This window comes from Triticum aestivum, chromosome 7B (assembly GCF_018294505.1).
Source record: "Triticum aestivum cultivar Chinese Spring chromosome 7B, IWGSC CS RefSeq v2.1, whole genome shotgun sequence".
NCBI lineage: Eukaryota > Viridiplantae > Streptophyta > Magnoliopsida > Poales > Poaceae > Triticum > Triticum aestivum.
The window spans coordinates 573,246,739-573,274,238 of record NC_057813.1 but is presented as its reverse complement, the minus strand read 5'-3'; the positions used below and the strand labels follow the sequence as shown (position 1 = coordinate 573,274,238).

The following is a 27,500-nucleotide window of genomic DNA, read 5'->3' as shown; positions in this document are numbered from 1 at the left end:
ATTAACACGGGGACCAAGAAAGAATGGTGATGGTGAGAAGTATTTCTATGTCAAGAATTCTCAAGAGGTGGAACAAATCTCAGAACATTCTTGACATAAAGGATGGTAATACTCCAAGGTAAAGAAGAACAATTGCTGGATAGCAAGGAACTCAAGGCATAACACCAAACATGAACAAGCTTGTGTTGGTGGGAAGGTAATAAAGTGGTCGATGATAATACAATTCATCGAGGGCAAGGATGGTATTTCTCATCATGAATTCAATTGATATCCTGGATGAGCTCAGAGGGTTGATGATCACGACACCTTTGTCGCGAGAGTTCATGAAGATGTAATCGATCGGCGACGACATCAAGTCAAAGTAATGATGAAGTGAAAGGTTATTGGAACCAAGGGTACGACTCAACTCGAAACCAAGCTTGTTGTTCAAGGCGAAATGGTATGACGATGAGGTTCGACGTAAGGTTAGTTCATCGTCGAAAATTGTGCTCCGAGAAGAAGGACCGGGTAGCACAGTTAATATCATCACGACAATGATATAGCCAAACAGGCTAGGAATGGCGGGATCGGGTACAAACTCGTACTTATAGAAGCTTACCGAAGAGTTGTTGAACCGTAGTGCGGACTCGGTTCAGTTATCGGTGTCTTTGAGTGTTCAATAACTCAGAGCCCGCGAAAAATTGAAATCAGTGGGAAGGTAGCATTTGATGAAGAACTCATAAAAAGTTATGCAGTTCCATGATAATCTCGAGATGCCAGGGGGGTAATACTCGACACAAGATCAAAGTAAAGTTTGGACTAGTGTATTGATCCATAGAAGACAATTGTTTTAAATTGTCCGAGAAATGAGATCAAAGAAGATCAATCATGGTTGGAACCACGGTTGCAAGGGATCAATTCACAGATACCATATGTTAGTTTTCAAGGAAATAGTTATTATTACAAGAAGCTTCTATGACAGGATCTACATCGTGTCCATGGGCATGAACACAAAGTTCAAGGTCGACTCCCACTTCTCCAATGCACAACCTTTCATTCACTTCTCGCGCTCAATGAAGTTGTAGTTTTGAAATTTTATCTGGCAAAATACCAGAAGAGTACGACTCGTGAAAACTTTCGAGTTCACACCTATTAAGGAAGGCATAGGTTCAACCCATCGGGGCATCTTAGAATCATATACCAGAATCTTTAGAAGTAATTAACTCAAGCTCGAAGACAGAGCATGGTTAAGAAAGCAGAGGATACAATTTACCAAAGGCATTATGTATCAGAGGAAGAACTTCCAAAGTGATTGAATATGAGGGACGTTGTCAGATAAAATCCAACAAAGGTCTTGATGGTCCACAAAGGATCTGATACGAGTATCGGTACTCAACTAGAGGAAGAAGAATGCAAGGAGATCAGATTATAGAAACAACTGACTAACTCAATTGCCAAATGCAAAGGAATTATGATTTCCAAATCAAGGGATCAGAAGCAATGCTCTGATTAGGGATGGATAAGTTGAATAGCCTTAGGGTACAATCAACGACAATTGGATTGGTCGAGAACCAATTCCAGTTAAAAGAATGGCAGCTCAGCCGGAAAGGTAATTTATAAGGATCAATGATGATTGCGTGTATTCGCAAACATATTGAGTCATTAGACCCAAAATGATAATAACAAGGAATATCAATAAGACTACGAGACTTATGGGATTAACCATAATGCGAGCAAGCAAGAATTTCAAGAGCCAAAGGCTCCAGAGGATTTTCGGAAGATCGAATAGTATTTAGACTTTTGTGAAACACATGAACAACTGGGGATGAGCGGATACTCGATAAGTGCGAGAATTATCCATAGGGGTATTCAGGTGACAAGGAACAGCAAGGCGATAAGCTCAAAGGATTATCGAGACAACGACGAGTGTTTTGAGGTATCTGGTAATAACAAGACCAACTGGGGATGAATGTAAGAATAACAACTGCAAGTAGTTATCCATAAGGGTTTGCGGTGGAAGGTGAATTGCAAACGCGATGAACACAAGTTCTCGGGTTAACAGTGGAGAGTATCTTCAGGGTCTTCTGGTGCAGCAGACGATCATTAGTAATAAGGGGCTCTCCGGGTGAAAGTGATAACGAGATCCTAATGTTAGATTTAGTAAATTTCGTTTAACCCGAATAGAAGAGAGATCAGAGTCCCAGAGTAAAGGTCGAGGAGTAAAAGATCCTAGTACCACCCAATGGCGACGTGGGCCCGTAAGGCACACAGCCAAGTTAGTAAAAGTTTTGCAATGGCTAGACTCAACTTCGGCCGAGGAGTTGGAAGGGGATTCCTACAGGCAGTCGGCTCTGATACCAACTTGTGACGCCCCGATTCAATCGTACACTAATCATGCACGCAAATGTGTACGATCAAGATCAGGGACTCACGGGAAGATATCACAACACAACTCTACAAATAAAATAAGTCATACAAGCATCATAATACAAGCCAGGGGCCTCGAGGGCTCGAATACAAGTGCTCGATCATAGACGAGTCAGCGGAAGCAACAATATCTGAGTACAGACATAAGTTAAACAAGTTTGCCTTAAGAAGGCTAGCACAAACTGGGATACAGATCGAAAGAGGCGCAGGCCTCCTGCCTGGGATCCTCCTAACTACTCCTGGTCGTCGTCAGCGGGCTGCACGTAGTAGTAGGCACCTCCGGTGTAGTAGGGGTCGTCGTCGACGGTGGCGTCTGGCTCCTGGACTCCAGCATCTGGTTGCGACAACCAGAAAGAAAGGAAAGGGGGAAAAGGGGGGAGAAAGCAACCGTGAGTACTCATCCAAAGTACTCGCAAGCAAGGAACTACACTACATATGCATGGGTATATGTGTAAGGAGGCCATATCAGTGGACTGAACTGCAGAATGCCAGAATAAGAGGGGGATAGCTAGTCTTATCGAAGACTACGCTTCTCGCAGCCACCGTCTTGCATCAAGTAGAAGAGAGTAGATTGAAGTCCTCCAAGTAGCATCTCCAAGTAGCATCTCCAGTAGCATCCATAGCATAATCCTACACGGCGATCCCCTCCTCATATCCCTGAGGGAGAGCGACCACCGGTTGTATCTGGCACTTGGAAGGGTGTGTTTTATTAAGTATCCGGTTCTAGTTGTCATAAGGTCAAGGTACAACTCCAAGTCGTCCTGTTACCGAAGATCACGGCTATTCGAATAGATTAACTTCCCTGCAGGGGTGCACCACATAACCCAACACGCTCGATCCCATTTGGCCGGACACACTTTCCTGGGTCATGCCCGGCCTCGGAAGATCAACACGTCGCAGCCCCACCTAGGCAAAACAGAGAGGCCAGCACGCCGGTCTAAACCTAAGCGCACAGGGGTCTGGGCCCATCGCCCATAGCACACCTGCACGTTGCGAGGGCGGCCGAAAGCAGACCTAGCCTAGTGGCGTTCCAGTCCAATTCGGCGCGCGCCGCTCCGTCGCTGACGTCTGAAGTGCTTCGGCTGATACCACGACGTCGGGATACCCATAACTACTCCCACGTAGATGGTTAGTGCGTATAGGCTCGTAGCCGACTCAGATCAAATACCAAGATCTCGTTAAGCGTGTTAAGTATCCGCGAACGCCGAACAGGGCCAGGCCCACCTGTCTCCTAGGTGGTCTCAACCTGCCCTGTCGCTCCGCCACAAAGTAACAGTTGAGGGCCGTCGGGAACCCAGGCCCACCTCTACCGGGATGGAGCCACCTGTCCTTTCAGCCCCCTCGTCAGAATCACTTGCGGGTACTCAATGAGCTGACCCGACTTTAGTCACCATCTGTATAGTATGTATGTATGTATAGTATATACCCGTGATCACCTCCCAAGTGATCACGGCCCGATAGTATAGCAAGGCAGACTGACAAGAATGTAGGGCCAATGATGATAAACTAGCATCCTATACTAAGCATTTAGGATTGGGTAAGGTATCAATGACTGTAGCAGCAATGACAGGCTATGCATCAGAATAGGATTAACGGAAAGCAGTAACATGCTACACTACTCTAATGCAAGCAGTATAGAGGAGAATAGGCGATATCTGGTGATCAAGGGGGGGGCTTGCCTGGTTGCTCTGGCAAGAGAGAGGGGTCGTCAACTCCGTAGTCGAACTGGTCAGCAGCAGCGTCAGTCTCGTAGTCTACCGGAGAGAAGAGGGGGAAGAAATAATGAATACAGAGCAAACAAAGCATCACAAAATATAACAAGGCAATACGCGGTGTTCGGTGTGCCCTAACGCGGTAGTAGGTGATACCGGTGAAGGGGGGAAAACATCCGGGAAAGTATTCCCGGTGTTTCGTGTTTTCTAACAGATGAACCGGAGGGGAAAAGTTGCGGGTTTGATATGTTAGGGGTGTGCGGTGGACGAACGGGCTACGTATCCGGGTTCGTCTCGTCGTTCTGAGCAACTTTCATGTTGAAAATATTTTAATCCGAGTTACGGATTAAAAGATATGATTTTCTAAAGATTTTATTAATTTCTGGAATTTATTTAATTATTTAATTAATTCGGAAAATGGATTTATGACGTCAGCATGACGTCATGCTGACATCAGCAGTCAACAGGGGTTGACTGGGTCAAACTGACGCGTGGGTCCAATGGGACCCACCTGTCATACTCTGTTAGGTTAATTAGGATTTAGTTAAACTAATTACTGTTTAATTAAGCTAACAGGTTAATTAGATTAATTAATTAAGGTTAATTAACTTAATTAATTTAGTTAATTAATTAAATTTATTTTTATTTTAATTATTGTTTTATTTATTTTTATATACTTTTTATTTATTTATTTTAATTCCCTTTTCTTTTCTTCTTTTTTTTTAAAACGTTCTGGGGTGGGGCCCCAAGGTCAGTGGCTCAGGGGGAGCCCTAACGGGCGAACGGGCACCGGTCCCGGGCGCACCCGAGCGGGCACTCGCCCGTAGGGCGGGCCGAGGCCGCCGGGGCACCGACGGCGGGGCACGCCGGCGCGGCTAGCCGGGGCCATGGCGGGCGGAGGCGCGCGGGCGGCGCGGTGGCGCGGCCACGGGAGGAGGAGAGGGCGGACGAGGCGCGCCAAGGTACGGGGGTCAGGGTGCCCCGGCCGGAGCGGGACGCGAGTGGGGAGAGGCCACGGCGGGCGCGGGTGGACGACGGCGGCAGCGCCCGCAGCAGATCAACACGAGGGGGCACGGGGCCAGCGGCGAGGCGCCGCAACAGGGGATGGGCGCGTGGGTCATGGGGGCCGAGAGCACGGCGCGGGCGGCGCGGCGGCGTGGAGTTGCGGGACGCGGCCGGTCGCGGTGAGCGCGTCGTGGGGAGGGAAGAGGAGGGGAGGCGAGGCTCACGGCGGGTCGTAGGGACTAGGCAGAGGGCTCGGGGAGGGTCGATGAGGTCCGTCGAGGGAGAGGACGAGGCGGCGGCCGTCCGGCGACGACGGCGAAGGCGCAGGGGATGGGCGCCGGCGTCGAGGCGCGTTGGAACGGCGCGGGTTCTGGCCCCTCCCCGATCCAGTCGAGTGGGGGGGGGGCACCTGGGAGGAGGCAGGGGGCGTCGTTCGTCGGGGTGGAGGGTTCCGGCGAGGGGCGTCGATGGGGGCGGGGCACGGTTGCCCCGATCCAGATCCAGCGGGGGAGTGGGTGCGTGAGTGGGCTAGGGTTTGCGGGGTGTGGGGATAAGGAGAGGGAGTGGGGGCCGACCTGGGCCGGCCTGGTTGGCCCAGAGGCCAGCTGGGCTGTGGCCCAGTGGGGGGGTCCTTTTTTTTTGTTTCCTTTTCTTCCTTTTTTTATTCTATTTCTTTTCAGTTTTCTTTTATTTTAGTTTTATAAAATTTAAAAGCGACAACTAATTTGGTGTTATTAAATAGGTCACAGCCCCAAATATTCTGGCACCTTAAATAAAGTGTTTTGCATGTGCTTATTATTTTAAAATCATTTTAGATAATTGTTTTATCGTTGTTTTAGTTTATTTAGTGCATCTAATCATATTATAAAAATGTGGTTTCACCACCATAATTACTTAGGATTTATTGGTCAACCTTAGAACATTTAATTTTTGACAATTGAAAACTTTTATTATTTGCTTGATTTTGAATATGAACTCGAACGGGATTTGATGCATCTAGAGGTTAACAACAGTAATCGTGGTGACGTGGCATCGTTAATAGGGAATTACTGTAGCTTAATTATCCGGGCGTCACATGCTGTTACAGTGTTCTCTATTTCCTTAATCAGGCCTGTAGAAGAAAAAGTGAAACATCCAGAATTGCAGGTGCTATTGGATAAGCATGTTGTAGTGTTTGAAACTCCTACCACATTACCACCCAAAAGACTCAAAGATCATACTATTCCACTGATTCCTGGAGCAAGACCAGTATTTGTGAGACCTTACAGGATTGCTCCACATTTAAAGGATGAGTTGGAGAAACAGATCAAAGAACTATTGGAGTCAGGGATGATCAGATGTAGCAACAGTGCCTTCTCTTCTCCTATGTTGCTGGTCAAGAAAAAGGAAGAGGTCACTTGGAGAATGGTGATTGATTACAGACATCTCAATGCTATCACATTGAAAAGTAAGTATCCAGTTCCTGTTATAGATGAACTTCTGGATGAATTAGCAGGAGCTTGTTGGTTTTCCAAATTGGATTTGAAAGCTGGATATTATCAGATCAGATTAGCACCGGGAGAAGAATACAAAACAACCTTTCAGACTCATAATGGACATTATGAATTTAATGTGATGGGCATGGGTTTGTCAGGAGTACCAGGGACATTTCAGGGGACAATGAATTATGATCTTTCCCCTATTTTTAGGAAATGTGCATTAGTATTCTTTGTTGATATTTTGGTCTTTAGTAAAACATTGAGGGAACATTGGGAGCATTTAGATGGGGTGCTATCTATTTTGCATAAGGAGCAGTGGAAGGTGAAGATGTCTAAATGTGATTTTGCTCAACCTAAGATAGCATACCTGGGGCATGTTATTTCTGTAGAGGGTGTTTCTACTGATCCTGATAAGATCGTAGTTGTTCAACAATGGCCTACTCCACAGAATGTGAAGGAGGTGAGGGGTTTCCTTGGGTTGAGTGGTTATTACAGGAAGTTTATTAAGCACTATGGGATTATTGCAAGACCATTGACTGATCTGCTTAAGAAAGGGAGTTCCTTTTGTGTGGACCAATATAACAGATGAAGCTTTTCTAACACTAAAACAGGCACTGGTGTCTGCTCCTATCATGGCTTTACCAGATTTTACTAAACCTTTCATGATTGAGACTAGTGCTTGTGAATATGGTATTGGTGCAGTTCTCATGCAACAAGGTCACCCACTAGCATTTGTCAGCAAAACATTGGGACCTAAGAACAAAGCTCTCTCAGTGTATGAAAAGGAATATCTGGCTATCTTATTAGTAGTGGATAAATGGAGGCCTTATCTGTAAGTACATCACTTCACTATCAAAACAGATCAAAGAAGCTTGGCTTATCTGCAAGATCAGAGATTACATACAGTATGGCAGTAGAAATGTCTTACTAAACTGTTGGGATTGAACTACCAAATTCAGTACAAACAAGGTACAGAAAATACTGCAGCTAATGCTTTGTCTAGAAGATCTCCAGATCAGTCCCAACTTTTTTTAATCTCCAGTAATCAACCTGCTTGGTTGCTTGAAATCATAGATAGTTATCAGCAAGATGAGAAAGCTCTAGCTATAATGCAACAATTAGCTGTACAACCAGCATCTAAACCACCCTACAACCTGGTGAATGGATTGCTGAAATATAAGCAGAGCATATGGGTGGGTCCTGTTCCTGCCTTGCACCAGATTTTTTTTTGCTGTTTTCCATGATAGTCCCTTGGGTGGGCATTCAGGTTTTCCAGTTACATATAAGAGAACTCATGCCCTATTTTCTTGGCATGTTATGAAGAAATTCATCTTGACTCAGGTGTAGTCCTGCTTAATTTGTCAGAAAGCTAAACCTGAGAGAGTCCCTTATCCTGGATTGTTATCTCCATTGCCAGTGCCACACCAGGCTTGGGACACTATTTCTATGGATTTCATCAGTGGTCTTCCTCGCTCCTCTCAATTTAACTACATTTTGGTGGTAATTGATAAGTTTTCCAAGTATGGTCATTTTATTCCTTTGAGGCATCCTTTTAATGCTCAGAAAGTGGTAGAGGTGTTTTTGGATAATGTATATAAATTGCATGGAATGCCAAAGTTTATTATCTCTGATAGAGATCCAATTTTCACTAGTACTTTCCGGAAGCTGTTGGTTGCTAGAACTGGGACTCAGTTGAACATGAGCACATCAAATCATCCCGAGATAGATGGGCAGACTGAAAGAGTGAACCAACAGGTGGAGTGTTATCTCAGGTGTTTCATTAGTGCTCAACCTCACAAATGGAGTAAGTGGTTGTCATTGTGTGAATTTTGTTATAACTCCAACTGGCATTCTACTCTGGGGAAGTCTCCTTTTGAAATACTATATGGGTACACTCTAAGATACTTTGGTGTTAGTGAGTCTGATACAATTGCACCAGTAGAAATGCAAGAATCTCATCAAGCAATTACAAAGACAGCTAGACAACACTTGTTGATGGCACAACAGCACATGAAAAGTCAAGCTGACAAGAAAAGGTCTGAAAGAAGTTTTGCAATAGGAGATCAGGTATTCTTGAAGATGCAACTGTATGCTCAATTGTCGTTGTACTCCAGAGCGAACCATAAACTTGCTTTCAAGTTTTATGGACCATCCAGGTCTTGGAAAGATAGGGGACTAAGCATATAAGTTGGATCTTCCTGCAACCAGCCGTTTGCATCCTGTGTTTCATGTTTCGCAGTTGAAACGGTTTTTGCCTTGAGAAGCTGTTATCAGTCAATCATCGCCTACACCTCAAGCTGCATTTCAAGTTCCAGTCCAAGTTTTGCAGAGAAAGGTGTGTCAGGTTGGTAACCATAGTATCGTCCGAGGACTGGTCCAGTGGTCCGATTCTTCACCAGCTGATGCCACTTGGGAAGATTTGGAGTTTCTCAAGCAACAGTTTCCCGTGCTCCGGCTTGGGGACAAGCTGGTTCTCAAGGAGGGAGGATTGTCAGCGACGCTAACCCACATGTGAAGAGTACTGAAGATCGACACCAAGCGGCAACAGGTTTAGATACTGTTCACCATCCGACAAGCGAGGAAGCAATGACAAGGACCAAGGCTCCGAGCGGGCCTGCGGCGCGGCACACTCAAACCAAGGCAAAGCCCAGGTAGAACGGTGGCCCAGAGTGGACTCGGTAGTTAAATTCAAACCTGTAGCATTCGAATTGACTTGGCTTGGACTTGGACGACGGCTCCGGCCGATTGTAATCCAGTTGTAGCAGTGAGGGAGGTTGGGAGGAAAAGCATGCTACCGAATTCCCCATTTCACCATGAACCCTAGCTCCTCTTCGTAGATCGATCGTGACCCTTACAGGGTGCTCCGCTTGCGGCGGCAGGGAGGCTGCTGATCGTGGGAGCCTGATATGGAGGGTCGGTGGACTGCCGTGGGTTGGCAACGAGGATGTGTTACCAAGTTGCGGTCTCCAACAGGCAATGTTCGACGACGGCGTTGGTGTTCCAGTGCAGCGATCTTTAGCGAAGGTCTGGCCTGGCTAGGCATCAGAGAACAGGAGGTCGGTGCATGGTCCTGGACGGCGAGCTCGACGTCAATCTCAAACCTGGCGTGCAACGGCATGAGTGTTTTTTTCTTGCTTTCTTTGTGGAGTCGTGTTTGGTTTGGGGAAGCGAGACGATGGCGTTGCCCCGGTGTAGGAATAATGTTCTCCCTAGCCCTTTCCATCTGTCCCGTTGGTGTGCTTATCACTGACGGAGGGCGTGTGAAGTCGGGTATCTAGCGGGTCTTTCGAGATCCGGGTGATTTGATTTTCAATGGATCAATCTGGATTCGGTTGGCTTTTGTGGTCTTCAAAGTTTCTACATGTCCTTTACTGGTGTATTCTTCTTCATGACGGCAATTTGCTTTGCAGATCGCAGTCGATGGCGTCTTCCCGGCCACGGCTTCTACAAGCTCCCGGTTCAAACAAGTTTGCTCCGCCGAGGCGGAAGCGTGGTGGCAACATCGAGCTATGTGCACGGCGCGCCGCCGGTGGATGCAAGCGGAAGAAGACTTCGACACTCTCAAGGATTTGAATGTAATATTATTTTTATGTATGGGTGTGTAAGCACCTGTGATACTTAATTTATGGCTCTGGGGCCTTTTGCGAAAAAAAAAACTTGCATATACGAAATGTTAGAATTGGTCGGTCTGGGGTCCAAGTTTGGTGCAACAGTTTAGATAGCAGCGTGAACGGAAGTGCAGACATATGTCGCCGTAGAAAAGAGCGAGTGCTCGGGAAAGTGTTGTTAATTCTCATGTCTATGGCATCTAAAAAAACATGTCCATGGATCTTTTCGCCTGGTCCAACTGACAAAAGGAGGGAGCATCAATAGCCAAAGCCCATTAGAAATTGACACAGCTCGCTCTTGTCCATTCCGACCGAGGTGAGGATCTCGTGTGGAACATGATGTTAGCCTTGATTCCATCGTCCCTCCACACCAAGATGCCCCCCTCCCTGCCGTTTGGGCTTTTCCTCCCCTCTCTCTCTATCTTTCTCCCATACAAGTCAAATCATAAGCCTAGTGATTAACATCCTACAAATACACCTTAATTCAACTCTTCCGCTTCTCCCACTCTACAAATATACCCCTCCCTCTCTGTCTCACACACACACACTCATAGTTAGACAGGCCATAAACATGGAGGCCACCGCACTTGTGCTCCTCCCTCACAGCCACAGTGGCCTCACGGCCAGAGCACCCCCATGCGTGGGCGGAAGAGGTGTCTCCTGCGTGACGAAGAAGAGCTACGTGAGGATCAAGCGGAGCTCCACGGTGCGAGGGGTCATGGCGAGGCCACAAGAGGCGACGCTAGCTCGGGTCCCGGCACCGGCGCCAACAAGGCCGGTGAGAGAGACTGCCGCGGTCACGACGACGACGACCGTGTACCACGACACCTGGTTCGACAACCTGGCCATTGGCTACCTGTCCAGGAAACTTCAAGAAGCTTCTGGTTCGTGCTCGATCGTATACATATTTGCCAGCTTTGGAATGATCCTCCATCCTTCATGTGGTTTTACCCTACCCATGCGAGTTTCGGCTGCATGCGAAGAGACATAATTTTAGTGAATGAATCAGTGTTGCTTTCATAGCTTTCATTAGCCCGCCCTCACGATCTTTGCATCGACTAGGAAGATGGCCGTGTGGCTCAGACATTTGTGTCCCACGCGGCCACACGTATTTGTGGAAGGTCTTTTTCTTTTTCAGATGGGAGATGGTCGGATCTAGGGAGTATAAAAGTGGCTACGTCGACAAAAGAAAAGTTCGTGGTTAATTAAGTTGGACAAAACAATGATCGTAAAAAAAATGTTGAATTAAAAATGAGTAATTTGAGGTTAGATGCTTCACAAGAATAAAATGGGCATTTCCCAGATGCTTCTTTTCGTCGTTAGCTGATGGCCTTGCCACCTGACGGGTGCTACTATGGTCCATTTTTGTCAGTATAGACCGATTAATTTAACTTAGTTCACCAATAGTTAACTAATCAACGTTGATCACGTAATGCTAACCTTGGGTTGATGCATTCGTCCGTGCGTGGCACGAAAATTTTGTGCTACACACATACAGTTGATTACTGTTGCTGTCCGTACTATATCTGTATATACGATCATAAATATTACTAGCTTCCTTTTTTTTCTGCAAAGAAGCCATATGTAGTGGTATTATGCATCTCGGTTTATGTCGCCCGGCTGGGTAGGACTTAGGCTCCACATGCATGTACATATAATGTGAGAGAACAAAATTCACTCGAGATTAGTCATGACAGAATAGAAGGAAAATATCAGACGATCAAACCGATTTGATAATATGTTGAAGAGCTTAGCTAGGCGAGCGAGTAGCATATGCATATACTCCCTCCGTTTCTAAATACTTGTCTTTCTAGGCATTTCAACAAGTGACTATATACGGAGCAAACTGAGTGAATCTACACTCTAAAATATGTCTACATACATCCGTATATAGTAGTCATTTGAAATGTCTAGAAAGACAAATATTTAGGAACGGAGGGAGTATATTGCAAAACAAGCGCAAGTGCGTATCAGCATATATAGCCAGGCAACTACGAGTGGCCATAACTTGCCGGCCGTATAAGAATGTGAGGTGCACACTCTAGGAATCTTTCAGTGGTGAGTCTGTCCTTTTTGTTCTTCTTCTTCTTCACACGATACTGCCTAATGGTAATGGACAAGTCAAACAAACACCATGTAGCAAATGGTTTCGCCTAGGAGCTAGCCACTTAGTGTGTCTACTATGTAGCAGCTGTAAATTCCTTCTGGCACTGATCAGATTTTTCGATGACGGTGTGACTAGACATGCGAATTACCATTCAGCGCGAGTGGTGAGCTATCTCAGAAACAATGACTAGGCACGCGAATTAGTACGTACCTATGACGTACCCCTGTTTAGTTTTTGCCCAGTTCGTTGATGGTACCCAAGAAAAAGTAGATATTTTTTCTAGACTAGAGGAAAGCGTCAGTATTAGTGTGCTGTTTGTTGTTCACTATAGTTTTCTACACTACAGTTTTAGTTAGATGTGGTCCAAGTTAAGGATGGTCAACACTTGCTGACTGACCTGAACATCATGTATCTATGTCATGTATGACAGGGATAAAGAACGGAAAACATGGCTACCAAGGATTAATAGAGGCCGCGGTGACAATCTCCAGAATCTTCAGGCTCGACACACAGTGCGAGATTGTGGCCAGCGCTCTCGAACGAGCAATGCCAAGCTACATCGTCACAATGGCAAGTACACCCCATGCATAATTAACATCATAATAGTATTCAGATTTCAGCTAACTATGTTATCCCACCAGTGATTTTCTCAACAACAAAAAAAGTAAAAAAAAACTATATAGGATTTCAAAATTTTGCTTTCAAATTTATAAGCCTTCTTTTTGGACACGGATGGATGGGGAAACAGTACAAATGTCTCTACTTTTTACCTGGATTTTGGTTTGACAGAATTCTGTTTGGGCAGATAAAGGTGATGATGCCGCCTTCAAGATTTTCCAGGGAGTACTTTGCTGCCTTCACCACCATATTCTTCCCTTGGCTGGTTGGACCATGTGAGGTACTATATCAACAGATTTTCTCTCCTTGACATGTTCTTGCTCCATGCAATAAATATGCAATATTTCACTTCATAAAATAAGTAGCCTGCCCTCAAGGAGGGCATCATTCAAAGAAAGACTCCATGCTAGTGCTTCTGGTGAGCCCTGCCCAAAATGAACCGATATAAAGCCACATGCCAAGTTGATAAATACTGCAAAAGTGGTAGGATGTGGCTTGGATGTAGCAATATACAAGACATTTATAGTACATATATTAATATTTAATGCAGTCCCACATGGAATACACTCCCCACTTTGGATAAGTTTTCTGAGTGATCATTATTATGTCATTGAACAAGGTCAGGGAATCTGAAGTCGATGGAACGAGAGAGAAGAATGTGGTGTACATCCCCAAATGCAGGTAATTCAATCATAACCGAGGAACTGTTCCGCTGAGTAGCTAATGCTAAGGAAAATAAATGCAAGAAAACAAATTTTCGGATGAGTTTAACTAGGTTGATATAAGATGTCCCAAATATACTGGTCCAAACGGTTGCTCTGAGCATTCATAGGTGCAAAAACAATTAACTTATTTTGAAATTAACAGCGCATGATTCTGCAACCATTGATTGAATGAATTTATTGCAGTATGTCCATCTTATACTCAAGTAAATCCACTTGAAAGAAAAGGCAAGAAAGTACTAAGGCTGACATGCCACTTGTATTGTCCATGTCGCAATTGTGGCAAACTGATGTTCCTACTCACACTCCACAAACTGCCTATGCGAATAGATGAAAAATATCTTCTGAAAATAAGAAGAAATGAAAAGTAAGAGGCCAATGCAACATACTAACACTACCCATGCTTGAGACACTATCCAAATTAACACTGGCATAAGGAATATTTACCAAGGTGCAGAGTGCAGACATACCAACAAATCTTGACGTAAGTGGTGCTTATCTTTCTTAATTTGTTATCTTACTCGGCGACAGGTTTCTGGAAAGCACCAACTGTGTCGGTATGTGCACGAACCTTTGCAAGATCCCATCCCAGAAGTTTATGCAAGATTCGCTTGGAGTTTCTGTGTACATGTCACCCAGTAAGCTTCCTTTGCTCTGATCCACGATAGGCTATCCTGAATAGTGAGTATATCAGTGGGTACGCAACAACTGAAATATAATCGGTTCGAATAGAAGTGAAATGATAAAATTAATATTCCGGCCCTCTGAATAAATTCAGCAAGAGATTAATGGATTATCACTTAAGATATTGAAACCTGAAAGTGTATCTTAACTACCCTGGTCAGTGACCAAATTATAATGCAAGTGTAACAGTATACTACTAATGTTGACTTCAGTGAACTTAGAATGACATCTTTCCACTTTAAGTAGTGCTATAATAGGTCCCTAGCCACCTAAATGTTTAGACTAGCCCTTGAAGGGAAATGTTAACTCAAAGCATCCATGATATCAAGATTCTCATATGAATAATACAGAACCCGATACTTAAAGAGATCTCATACTTAAATAAGACCTTGCCATCTATACCTAGGTTCTTTACCTTTTTTTGGTTATGGGAACCACAGGCCACCATTTGAGGAACAAAAAGGGTTGGAGTGGGACCAACGTGTTTGCAGGTCACACATTAATTGCAAGTGTTGGACAGAAATAGGGCTAGAGGAAGGGGGGCTGGCAGACAAGTTGTACTGTCTATTCCAACTGTTCCACAATCCAGGACTAGACATACACAGTATAGGCACCTTCGCTTTAAAGTGCAGGGCCATCATGTTTCAAATATCAGAGGAATATGGTTCAGTCTCACTTATGAGAAGCACTTGCGAGTGTTGGTTCTTCCAGGGTGATTCGCTGTATATTTCAGATGCAACAATCATTGTTTCTAGGTCATATGATGTTGATATTTTATGACGGCAGTCCACCCAACTAGGATCAACTTGAGTTGGGATATGCAAGGCATGATTCTCCTTTTGTGCTTTAGAGTACATAGTTCCAGGGGCAGCCAGTGAATGTTGCTTACTGCCACTACAAAAGTGCTAATTGTCTTACCCCTTGGGGCTTCACTCCTGTATATTACAATGGAGCGTTTCCAACTCCATGTCTGATGCCCACAAAACCAAATAATCTATTCTTTCTTTATCTACTTTCTTTTATTTGGAATAAGTTCAAACAAGCCCTTAAGGACGTTACTAGTTAATTAAGAGGAAATAGAATATTACGTACTTATGTCAATCATATTGTTACTGTTCAGATTTTGAAGACATGAGCTGCGAGATGATCTTTGGACAGCAACCTCCTGAAGATGACCCAGCACTGAAGCAGCCCTGCTTCAGCACAAAATGTATGGAAGTCCCCAAATGAGACATTCAACACATTCAACATAATCAACAAATATTCTTCTTAAGTTTTTATGCTTTTTGACTTTTATGCAGGTATCGCGAAGCAGGACTATGGTGTGAATTGCTAGCATACTTGATCAGATAGAAATCATTAGTGATTAAACACTCCCGAAATATAGTGAAATGCCCACAGCTCCATAGTTATATTTTTCTTGAGAAACTTGCAGAAGGCATTTTTAATACATTCAACTATTACGTCAAATTGTTACCCAGACTCCCAGAGCAGTCTAAGATGAAATGAAGAGCAGAGAAAATCATCATATCACTCAGACCAAGAAATATGTAACTTCACTTGGTGGATCATGTTGTATACTTATATGATGTGTATAGTTGTTCAGTAAACAGTTACCCGGTTACCACCAATGTGCATCCACATCAAGTCCGGACCGGTAAAAGAAGAAATTAGTTCAGATCGTTGGTTCAATCTTTGTAAGACCAAGACAAAGTCTGCTCGGACTGTGAAGGTTAAAAGAGTGTAATCATCAATGTGCTCTGGCAATTGTTGAAGTAGCAACATAGGCGGGCATTGAAATATGATTTTCGGCAACATCAGGAACACCTAGTAGCAATCCAAGACGAGACAATCCAGGAGGAGGCTACAATTTGGTAGATGGCAAGAGTCAAATGATCGAGGGAGTTGTGTGCATCTCTGAAAGCGCAAGTTTCAACATGATGGCCTTCATAATACTAGTCCATTTTACTGTTTCTTTAGTTTCTTGTAGTTTACTAGCCTGTTTCGTCTATCTCGCACAAAGTCTCATGTTCACAACCTTGTAAAATTTCAAGCCATCTAATAGGAAACCATTACAATTCTCAGCTAAGGTTGGTGTTTCAGAATAGGTTATTTTCTTTATCTTTTAAGTTTCATATATTATTTGATCTCTGTTTTGAAGAGCAGCATGTCTTATCTCTTACATAATCGAGTTTGTTAGAGAGGCTTTATGTGAAGACGGGACCTCATACATTTAGGCCAGCAAGAAAAAAATAGAAAAGTGCGCCCAAACCTTGCAGGACTCAGAGCCTTGCGTTATGGCCATGGAAGAGCCTAGCCGCGCGATCGATTGAGGACGAGCTCTCCAACTACCCTCTTGTGTGTGTACACACACACATACACACACCATTCTAAGGTATAGCAAATGTGCACCAACACAAAAAGAGGGGCAACGCTGAAAGCAAGCTTTATTTCGGGGATGAGAAGGTTATCTATCTTGATACAACTCCGTTATTATTATGAAATTTCTTGTTTATGTCAGTAGTCTGGACTCTGGAGTTAATTTCGTTTTTTACACTGTTCACTCACTCGTACACAGGCTCAGACCACACCTGCAGAGAGTGGAGCTAGAGGCAAAAAATAACATGAGGGCATCACTTTGCGCTTATGAATTGTGATAAATTTTAGCCCAGAGTTTCTGACAGTACATTATGCAATCATAACATTTTTACCAGTTAATTACATACTACTAGAACAGGATATTACATCTACTTGGCAGAAAGTGCGCAACATTTTTTGAATATACGAAGTTGGCAGTGGCATATATCTAATTAATCCATCAATCTCATACTTCTAAGTATCTTCTGGTATTTTGTAAAACAATCCGCCAAAAACTGGATCACACTTACAAACACTAATATCTATTAAGGGAAATAAGTGTCTCAGAAAGGAGGGAAAATAGTTCAGCACCTTGTTAGATTGTGGGATAAAGCTCCAGAGAAGTTGTTCTTGGTCCGAGAAAAAGGAAAAGGGTTCCGCATCCTGATTCTGGAAACATTGGTAAATAAATCATGACTGACTTGACCAAAAAGTAAAAAGTATCACAGCTTCAACATTATTACAGAAAAGAATAGTTGGGATCTACCAGCCTGAAGATGCCACTTTCTGGGACCTAGAGCACTTACAGAATATATTCACATAAAGAATTCATACAACACAACAAAGTCAAGACAAGGATAATCATCATTCAGCACTACCGACATGGCATGTACTATTAACATGTTTTGGCTGCTGAGTTATTTCTGTGGCTTGCTTTGATAATTCTACTGGCGTTGAAACTGACACCACTCAGAACAGTTCCTGATCCCTCACTGAATGTGCCACACAATAATATGTATTTTTTTCATAGTAATAACTACCAAATGAAAAACATTCTCTCTTTCCCTAACACTTATTTTCCAGCAAAAGCATATAAACTTGTATGGTTACAGTAGTACTAGTACCGCAAATGGTGCACAGATAAATTTAACATTAAGGAGATGTACCATGTTTCTATTTATTAATATTGAATATCATTAGAGATGCAAATAAAAAATGTTAGCATTAAACAAGGTCCCCGGTTTCCTAATTTATAGTCCGCAAAAGATAAATCTCCAAAAAAATTAGATTTAAGTTTAGTGAGGGGATAAAATCATATCTCAAAGTATGTTCTCAACATGCAGACACGGTCACTACTCCCTCAGTCCTGAATTAGTTATCTTAGATTTGTCTACATACGGATGTATCTAGACACATTTTAGTGTTAGGTACATCCGTATCTAGACAAATCTAAGACAACTAATTTGGGACAGAGGGAGTATTTCACAATCCTTCAGTGCTATTGAAAAGGAATTTAGAAATGGAACTATATGGAGTTCTGGAGCTTATGCCTTTTGGGCTCATGGCATTCTTTTAAGTTTCAGACATATTGTACTCCCTCCGTCCGGAATTACTTGTCATCAAAATGGATGAAAATGGATGTATCTAAAACAAAAATACATCTAGATACATCCATTTCAATGACAAGTATTTCCGGACGGAGGGAGTATCATGATATCAAATCTAAGACAACTAAGTATTTTGAGACGGAGGTAATAGAATGCTAATACTAATCTTTCATTCACAGAGGTAGCTGCACAAAATTTCCTAGCGAAGGGACTAAGATAGAACATCTAGCAACTCACATAGAGACGTGTGCCTTCCAGTTACTTAAAAGGACAGACCCAGTGCTAGAAGCTCCCACACCAGGGGGATCTGGGGAAGGATTATACGAGGCAAGCCTTACCCCTGCAAGTGCAATGCAGAGAGGCCGCGTCGAAACCAGGACCTCTTGGCAGAAGTGGGGAGTACTTCACCACTGCGCCAGGCCTGTCCTTCGTCCATTCCAGTTACTTGAGATATAAAAATAGAACAAGAAATGCCAAAGTGCAAATAAACAATAATCCCCTCATAAATCATTACTCCTATAAAGACGTCAATGGTGGCGGTTCATCACCTTCTGGCTCCTTTCTATTGTGAGCCGTTAATCTATTACAAACATCTGAGATGGTGGTCATGCTTGCCACCAAAGTTGGAATAAAAGCAACATGTTGGGTCCTCTAACTTGATTCATCCATAGTAATGCACAGGTATTTACCTAGTATTGAAAATATTCAATCTTGAGATTTTAGCATCACGACCAATCCCCCTCTTGAGTTTTTGTCCTTCAAACTACTTTTCACACTGAGTACCTTAAAAATATCATACCTGGACTAACTATTAACACTCAACACATGGTCTAGTCATTCATTTGATGTTGTTTTTCGAGAAGATGCAAAAGAATTTTGTGTTACATTTCATTGAAAAGGAAGGGTTAATCTTATGTCACACTCTAAGGTTTTGTTGGGTTCACAACTTATAGTTCTATCAGTGGATGTATTTGTGAATTGTAATTAAAATATAATTGAAAATCTCATGCTCAAATAGCAGTTCCAGAGTGTTGAAGCAAAGGTGCATGCCCTAACTGGTGTCACATCAGTAGTATTTTCCACGTGTACAAATAACTGTGCTTAAGGTCAGTGGTTTGAATACGAAAGTAAAACTAATTTCAACAAGGCAAAGAGCTGTAAGTTGGATGACTTGAGTATTGGTTATGCTAAAAGAACTATGAAACATTACCATTAAATGGTAAGAATATGATACATCTAGACAATAATATCAGAGCCTGCTTTAGAACTGAGAACATGATAGATGAAATATAAACAGAGGTGAGAAAAGAGGACGATTTAACCATATTTGAGCCATACCATCTAGCATGTATTTGCAACATTTAGCCACCTTCAGTCCAGCTGCAGCCTGGTTTCGAGTCTAGCCCTCTTGACAATGATAGTCTAAGGATATTATCAGCACTATCCCTTCTCCCAAGCGAGATATAAATATCAGCAAGCATTTTATAGTTGGCTCGATTTTCTGGATCCAGAGACAAGAGATGTCTGGCAGCTGCTTCTCCAATCACCAAATCCCCAGATGAACGGGAAGCACTTAGCAGTATCCCCCATAATATATGATTGTCTACACGTTCAGAAACAGTACTTTTTATCAGGTCATATGCATCAGCCAAGCGTCCAGTACGACATAGCATATCAACAACACATGAAATATGCTCAACATCCGGCTCAAGACCATATTGCTCTTCCATGAACTTGAGCAAGTCCATTCCCTCTTCAACAAGACCTGTGTTCTTACATGCAGACAGCACAGCAAGAAAGGTGTAGCAGTTCGGTTTCACTTCTGTTTTCTTCATCAACTCAAAAAGCTGGACAACTTCAGCAGCATGTCCATTCCAGGCATATACCTGAATCATAGAAGTCCAAGAGATTACATCCTTGTCCACAATCCCACTAAAGGTGTCAAATGAATGTCTAAGATCCCCGCATCGACCATACATGGTGATGAGTGAATTAGCAATTGTCCTTTCACTCTGGAAACCTCTTTTAACGATCTGACCATGTGCTTCCATCCCCTTCTTCAGTGATGGAATCGAACAAATCATAGGTAGGATCTCCAGGAATGTGACAGCATCTGGATCAATGCCTACCCTCTGCATTTCCACTGCAAATCCTATTGCCTTTCCCACATGCCCGAGAACTCCACAGCCTTTGATCATGGCATTCCATGCAACTATGTCATCTCTCATTGCTGCAACTCCATGTAGAAGAGCAATTGAAGAATCTACCTGTCCACATCTTGCATACATATATATCAGTGCAGTTACCAAAGATGGATCTCTATTGAATTCACTAGAATCAGCCAGCACATAGCTTTGTTCAATCCATCTTCCTTGTTTCCACTCCCCCAGCTCAGCGCAGGCCGCAATGACATTAAGCAAGATGGACCTAGTGGCCGACACAGTCGAATTTGACAGCATCCAGTGGAAAAGGTTAAGGGCAGAATTTGGTCGTCCATTCCGAACAAGCCCACCAATCATCGTACTCCAAGTGATGGAATCTTTCTCCTCCATCTGACGAAACAACATCACAGCCTCCCTCAAACAGCCGGAGTAAAGATAAAGCTCCAGGAGAGCGTTGCAAACACAGACGTTAAGGTGGAAACCAGACCTAATCACAACAGCATGCATCATATAGCAGACCTTCCAAGAACCATAGATTGCAAACCCGGAAACCAAGCTCACCAGTGTCGCCTCAGTCGGAGACACTCCATCCACCATCCTCATCCTTGCAAATAACCTGAGAGCCTCTCCCATGCAATTCGCACGGGCATATCCAGCAATGAGGGCATTCCACACCACATCATCACGGTGCGGGATTTCATCAAACACCGTAAGAGCAGCCTCCATGTCACCTGCTTCAGAATACATTACGACCAGCGCCGTCCCGACCAGGAGGTCGGTCGAAAGCCCTCTGGAGCACGCTTCACTCCCGATACGACGGCCGAGCTCAAACTCCGACGCGCGAGCGCACGCCGTCACGGCGAGGTGGTACGTGTGGCGGTCGGGCGGGCACGCCATCTCTCGGAAGACACCGACCGCCAGGCGGGGGAGGCCGAGAGCGAGGTACCCGCGGATCATGGCGTTGTAGAGGAGGGGCTTGGGCGGCGGCGCCGAGACGGGGAGCGACGCTGCCCGGGGAAGGGGAACAGCGTCGAACGCCCTGCGCGCGGCATTGGCGGCGCTGAGGCGGAAGTAGCGGGATACGAGGAGGGAGACGACGTAGCCGTTGCCGGCGAGACCCGACACTACGGCGAGGGCGTGGGGGCGGCGCACGTCGCCGGCGGCGGAGATGGAAGCGGCGAGGGCCTCTTTGAGCGCTTGGTACTGGTAAGTCGCGACGGGCATGTCTTGACAGGAAAGAAAGCAGGGAGATTACTTTCTTAGTGTATATAAGGGGAATACTTATACTTTCTTAATATTTTGTTTTATTTTATTGAGAAAATCATACTGTATTTTCTTTCAGGAGAATACTTATACATTTTTTTGAGTGTAATAAGGGGAATACTTAGACAAGAGTGTTGTGGCAGTTGGAAATTTGGTACTCCCTCCTGTTCAAATTAATTGACAGTCCTTCAGGGGAGAGATTAAGAGAATTTTACTTTGAGGCTTTCAGTGAAGGCATGGCAGTTGGAAACATGGCCATTCCAAGGAAGCAACTAGTTAGAGGGAACAGCCGTTTTTGGCTCTGGAGTGCATATACTTCTTGATTATAGTAAATTAGTAGAACGCTCGTGCGTTGTCACGGGCTTTTAATTTATTTATTTTTGATTACTCATATAATTTACAACCTCCATCAAAAAAATCATCGGAGAAATTGATAAAAATATATGTATCTAGAATTAAAATACGTCTAGATACATCAATTTCTCTGACAAGTATTTTTGGACAGAAAAATAATGTTATATTTCACATGCATAGAAATGATAGCTTATAAAAATGGAAAATAACTTAAATCCACTTCACCTACAAGGTAATTTGATTATATACACAGAGAGACATGATGCGCTTAAGATATTATATATTACAAACTAAGATTTACTTGATGCGCTTAAGATATTCTATTACAAGGTAGGAATGCTGTCTTTAGGTTCATGTGCATGATACTTCGACAAGTATAATAAAAATCTAGGCTAACAAGCCATCACATTCATCCATGCAGATTAAATTATCTTGACCGTAAACTTTAATTTTTATATAGGGTTCACGGGCACCCAGGAGCTCCTATGTATTTTTCCCATCAGGTACACCACAACATTTTCCTTCTCCATTGCTCGCCCTGCACGATCAGCCACTATTTTGCACAATTGTAACTACAACCATAATTCTTTGTAGTAAAATTGCAGCAGCGACTTTAACTACAATAAAAAATTCACATCACATGATGCAACATAATGAAGGAAGGTAAACCTAGAAAAGACACGGCAGGCAATCTACATATATTATTGATAGATAAAATAGTTTCATTTGAGAAACAAAATAATTTCATAATCAATACATGCCCATGATCTTATAATACATAAACATGTTCAAAAATGACCCTAGAACAAATAAAGCGACCTTCCTATACATACAGAATATAAAACTCAAATGGTCAAACCTAGTACCGACAACTACATAACCTCCAAAACTTCCATAGTAGCCTAGTACGTCGGACACTTGCAGATTTGAAAGGCTGGCAAGCTGAAAGCTACATGCATCACAAAAGAAACATCAGAAAATTCTTACAGAGATAACAAGAGTGTCCAAAGAGCCGAAGTTAAGGTTGAGATGCATCTTTGCTGCTTCACGGTGAGATCAAGCAGTTGTACATATGTCCCGGCCCGACTCTATCTCTCCATGTGTGTCACTCTCATTTCTCTCTGACAAAATTAAAAAGAACTTCATATATATCTTTCTTTCTCTACAGAACGTCTAGTACAGTATTGAAGGTTACATCCCTTGAAGGAGAGATAACACTCACAATATTGTAGGCTACATATATTTCATGATAAAGAGCCCCTTCGTTACAAGGGGATAACAAAATTCCGGCCTTCAAATCAAGACCCTGAGAGCATAATAAATATATAACGTTTTTGTGTAATGTACATCCCACCATCTTAATTCAAATCAAATAAAAGTGATTGCTCATTGGACTTAGGACACCACTCCGCACAATCTTAAGAAAACATGGGCTCTATTTTGAGTAACCCACAAAAGTTAATAAAACCACTTCGCCTTGTTTGATCTTCACCAACATTTACAGTGTGATTTCTTCTGGTCTGATTCGCAAAAACATGGACTAATAATTACGCATCACATTCAGAGCTCGATCCATACCTACATCTAGCTGAGTATTGTCTAACAGTTCATGATCTACCATTAAACAACATATGTGAAACTCAGAACCAACCACGACTTACCTCCAAGCTACCCACACTTTTCCTTTCTCATAATTGACGAAGCGACACTGCTTCTCATCAGTTTCACCTTAGCCTCCCGTTGTCGCTCACCACCTCCTCACCATTGCCGTCTGCCCTAGGAAGTGGATGTGGTGACCTGTAGCAACCAACAACATAACTTTAGGCCTGCAAGATGTTAAGGAGCCAGCCCTTGACCTACAAGGCTACAACACGTTCTATACGAATGAAGCTCCCACAGCTCTTCGCCCTTGGCCTCCCCGCCTCGCCCAGCTCCTCCTCCCCATCGTTGGTCGTCGTGGCAAGGAGGCTGCAACCAGAGAGGTGATGTTCTTTGGAGGGACAGAGGCGGCGACCTATGGCGGTGGCTGGGAGAGCTGGAGCACGAGGCGACGACGACCATTGAGGTGACACACTTTGGAGGGTTGGAGGCACCGTGTGGAGGCCGCAGTGTGGTGGAAGACGACCATGGCGTGCCGCGTGCCGCGTGCATTATAGATACCAAGAATCAATGCCATGCCAGTGTTCTTGATAGTAATGCTACCAGTGCCGTACAAAAAATGTGGACAAAAGGTAACAGTAAATATTTCTTTTTGTTAAAAAAGGAAATAAACTAATGAAACAAACAATGCAGAAACACATTTGTAGTAATGTATAGTAGTTTTTACTTGCAGGGAATATAAAAAAAGAAGTAAACTTTAGTAAAATGGAAACCCACAAATGGAAATCTAGCAATACTTCTACCAATTGACAAGCATCTTGTTTAGTTAACAGGGGCACGTGTGATTTTGCTCACAGATAGAGCAAAGGATTAAAAATCTTGAACAACTGCATGCTTTTTTAATCTAGAAAAATCAAGCAAAGCTCATGTGTGAGTATAAGCTATACGGTTCAAAACTGTTAGGACACGTTTGTAAGATTTGTCAATTTGTTACAATGCTAGCTATTTTTTTAACAGCCAAATGCAGATAGGTACTACAATAAAAAAACAAAAGCATTAAACTACTGATGTATCTCACAGTACTTTGTACCACTTTTGCCTTTGTAAATCCGGGTACATGATCTCGTAGATCATAAATTAACTTAATATACCGCATGCACAAGATACCATCAATTTCAGAATTAAAAAAAAAGTATATGTGTCATTATAATTTCCGTTCTGAACGGCAAACCGGTAATATATTTGGAAAGGTCATGAGGAATTGCACCATTGTTCATATTATAGCCATACTTTGCCTAGTGAAAATTATTTCTCATATCATGTGTAAAAACACGTAGAGTATCTAGAGCAGAATGAACAAAATGAAAGATCAATTTCATCATCTAGCAAACTACTTTGACAGAAAGCATATTATCCAGCTAAAAATGACAGTGAAGACGGATCACTAAGAATCGTACGTGTACCACTCTCATCCTCGCTCAGCCCCATGGTCTCCAGCAGCACCAGCAGTGCGTGTGTCTGTGCGCGTGCGCGCGTCGCTCGTGCTCCTTTGATGTCTATGCGATGGCTGCCACACAACGGCCATGCCACTGTACAATGCCGCTGATAAATGAAATCAAGTTAACATGTTTAGGACGTATATGCCACAGAAATCCCAATCATTATAATTTCCATTCTGAACGGCAAACCGGTAATATATTTGGAAAGGTCGTGAGGAATTGCACCATTGTTCATATTATAGCCATACTTTGCCTAGTGAAAATTATTTCTCATATCATGTGTAAAAACACGTAGAGTATCTAGAGCAGAATGAACAAAATGAAAGATAAATTTCATCATCTAGCAAACTACTTTGACAGAAAGCATATTAACCAGCTAAAAATGACAGTGAAGACGGATCACTAAGAATCGTATGTGTACCACTCTCATTCTCGCTCAGCCCCATGGTCTCCAGCAGCACCAGCAGTGTGTGTGTCTGTGTGTGCGCACGTGTCGCTGGTGCTCCTTCGATGTCTATGCGATGGCTGCCACACAACGGCCATGCCACTGTACACTGCCGCCGCCTCACTCATTGTTTCCTTGCCAGATGCTGCCACCGGCCTCCACCATGCCTCTCCATCTACCCATCCCAATTGCCACAGCGGGATCGCATCGGCTCGCGCCAACAAATGCCTGTGGGCGTCCTTCCTCTCCACATGCTTTGGGCCCTGTTTGGAGTACACCCTCATAACCTGCAATATTTCTTGTGCTCAAAGTTGCCTTCTGCTACATTTTCACAATGCCCATGATGCCTCCTAATAAGTTGTCCACAAATTTGAAACCATAAATCATATACTGTAGTATGCATCGCTAGATGAGGTAACTTTGAACCAGCAAATGAAAGCATACCTTTCTGAGAACTCTATTCTCACACTTCTCACACATTTTACGGGACTTGATAAAGCTTTGATCTGAGAATAAAATTTAGTTAATACTTAAAAACTGTAACTAATGATGAAAGAATCAAGGTGCTGTTAAATAAATCGAGACAAAAGGATGATTAGCTAACCTGTGATATTGTTTCCAACAATTAGGATTGAGTCAACCATGTATACAACTCCAGCTACAAGATTCCCTAAACAACGAAAAACCCAATTCAATATACAAGCGTCAATTTGCCTGTCTTGTAACATCATAGAAGCTGCCCTGCAGTAAAAATCATATTATATACACTCTTGGATGTTTATACACAGTGCAGAATATCTACAATAATTGAGGAGAAAATATCCTTATAGAACAACTATAGATTACAATTGCAAATCATTATCAAGACACCTAAAAAAGCATGTCTCTATATAGCCATTACCTCCTCATTGTTACGTTTGTCATCAAATTGACAACCATGCTGTACCCGGGGGATAAGGTGAGTTTGCTCGGGGCTAATAAATAAGATGAATATTGTCATAGAAAAAATATGGGAGGAAAGGTTTTTACCGCAGAAGAAGCTGACACAATGTTGAGCACACTGAACAAAAAGGAAGATGATGGTGATCCAGTACAAAATCTGGGCCATCCAGCCGCCATGGTGGAGCTTGTCGCGAGGGTCCTTCTGGTCCTTGATGCCGGCTAGGATGGTGAAGCAGAGGAAGTCACCGAGGCTGAAACATACTACTATATTGAACACAATATATCGAATTATAAAGCACTATCATACTATATATTTTTACAGCACGATACTGCAGTAGCACTTTTACACAATCACACTATTGCTAGTCCATTAAAAAAACAGAGAGGTACATGCCGCAAAGAAAAACATGTACGAAAGTGAAGTAGCCTCATACTGAAGCTTCCCATATGCAGTGTTGCAAGGCCAGAAGAAACTTGATTGTTTGGATGGCGATGTAAAATACCATGGAAGTGGATAAATGAAATCAAGTTAACATGTTTAGGACGTACGTGACCACAACCTTCCTCATACCGGCCACACTGCCGACGAGGTGGCACTGCTTCCTGTGTCCAGGAGTGACTTGATGCAACGTCGAGGCTGCCAGACACCAATTCCAGACCCCGATCAGTAAATCAACCAACCGAGGCGGCATCCAACTGCCATTCACCGGCAAGGAGTCACAAAAACTCAGCGAGGAAGGGGTTTGCGTGGTATGTCACCTTAGTGAGGCTGCTGCCGCAGACGAGAAAAATACGCACCCATGCTGTTCCTCCTCCAGCGCGGGTCCTCGCCCTCCTCCGCCGCGGTGGAGACCATCGTTCCCCTTGTCTCTCGTTCGCCGCGTCGCCAGCGGAGGAGGAGCCGGCGGTGGCGGTGTGGGATCTGGGATCT

The 27,500-nt window shown here is 43.4% G+C and overlaps 2 protein-coding genes across 7 annotated transcripts; one reads left to right on the top strand and one right to left on the bottom strand.

Annotated features, from left to right (window-relative positions):
- Nucleotides 1-10,617: 10,617 nt before the first annotated feature.
- Nucleotides 10,618-16,400, top strand: LOC123157236 (beta-carotene isomerase D27, chloroplastic). The gene is made up of 7 exons (XM_044575495.1): nt 10,618-11,093; nt 12,747-12,886; nt 13,122-13,214; nt 13,554-13,615; nt 14,188-14,294; nt 15,461-15,550; nt 15,642-16,400. Exons 1-7 carry the CDS (start codon nt 10,781-10,783, stop codon nt 15,674-15,676), a joined length of 840 nt encoding a protein of 279 aa, XP_044431430.1. The 5' UTR covers nt 10,618-10,780; the 3' UTR covers nt 15,677-16,400.
- LOC123157235 (pentatricopeptide repeat-containing protein At5g39350) lies at nt 12,901-21,703 on the bottom strand. 6 transcript variants are annotated; one of them, XM_044575491.1, is made up of 5 exons: nt 19,644-21,703; nt 17,290-17,367; nt 15,433-15,533; nt 14,127-14,330; nt 12,901-13,359 (listed from the first exon to the last, which is right to left on the bottom strand). In XM_044575491.1, exon 1 carries the CDS (start codon nt 21,689-21,691, stop codon nt 19,667-19,669), a length of 2,025 nt encoding a protein of 674 aa, XP_044431426.1. In that variant the 5' UTR covers nt 21,692-21,703; the 3' UTR covers nt 12,901-13,359; nt 14,127-14,330; nt 15,433-15,533; nt 17,290-17,367; nt 19,644-19,666. The 6 variants fall into 6 exon arrangements, with proteins under 6 accessions (XP_044431426.1, XP_044431429.1, XP_044431424.1 ...); XM_044575494.1 differs by having other exon boundaries at nt 14,228-14,330; XM_044575489.1 differs by lacking the exon at nt 15,433-15,533 and having other exon boundaries at nt 14,104-14,330.
- Between the last annotated feature and the right edge of the window lie 5,797 nt (nt 21,704-27,500).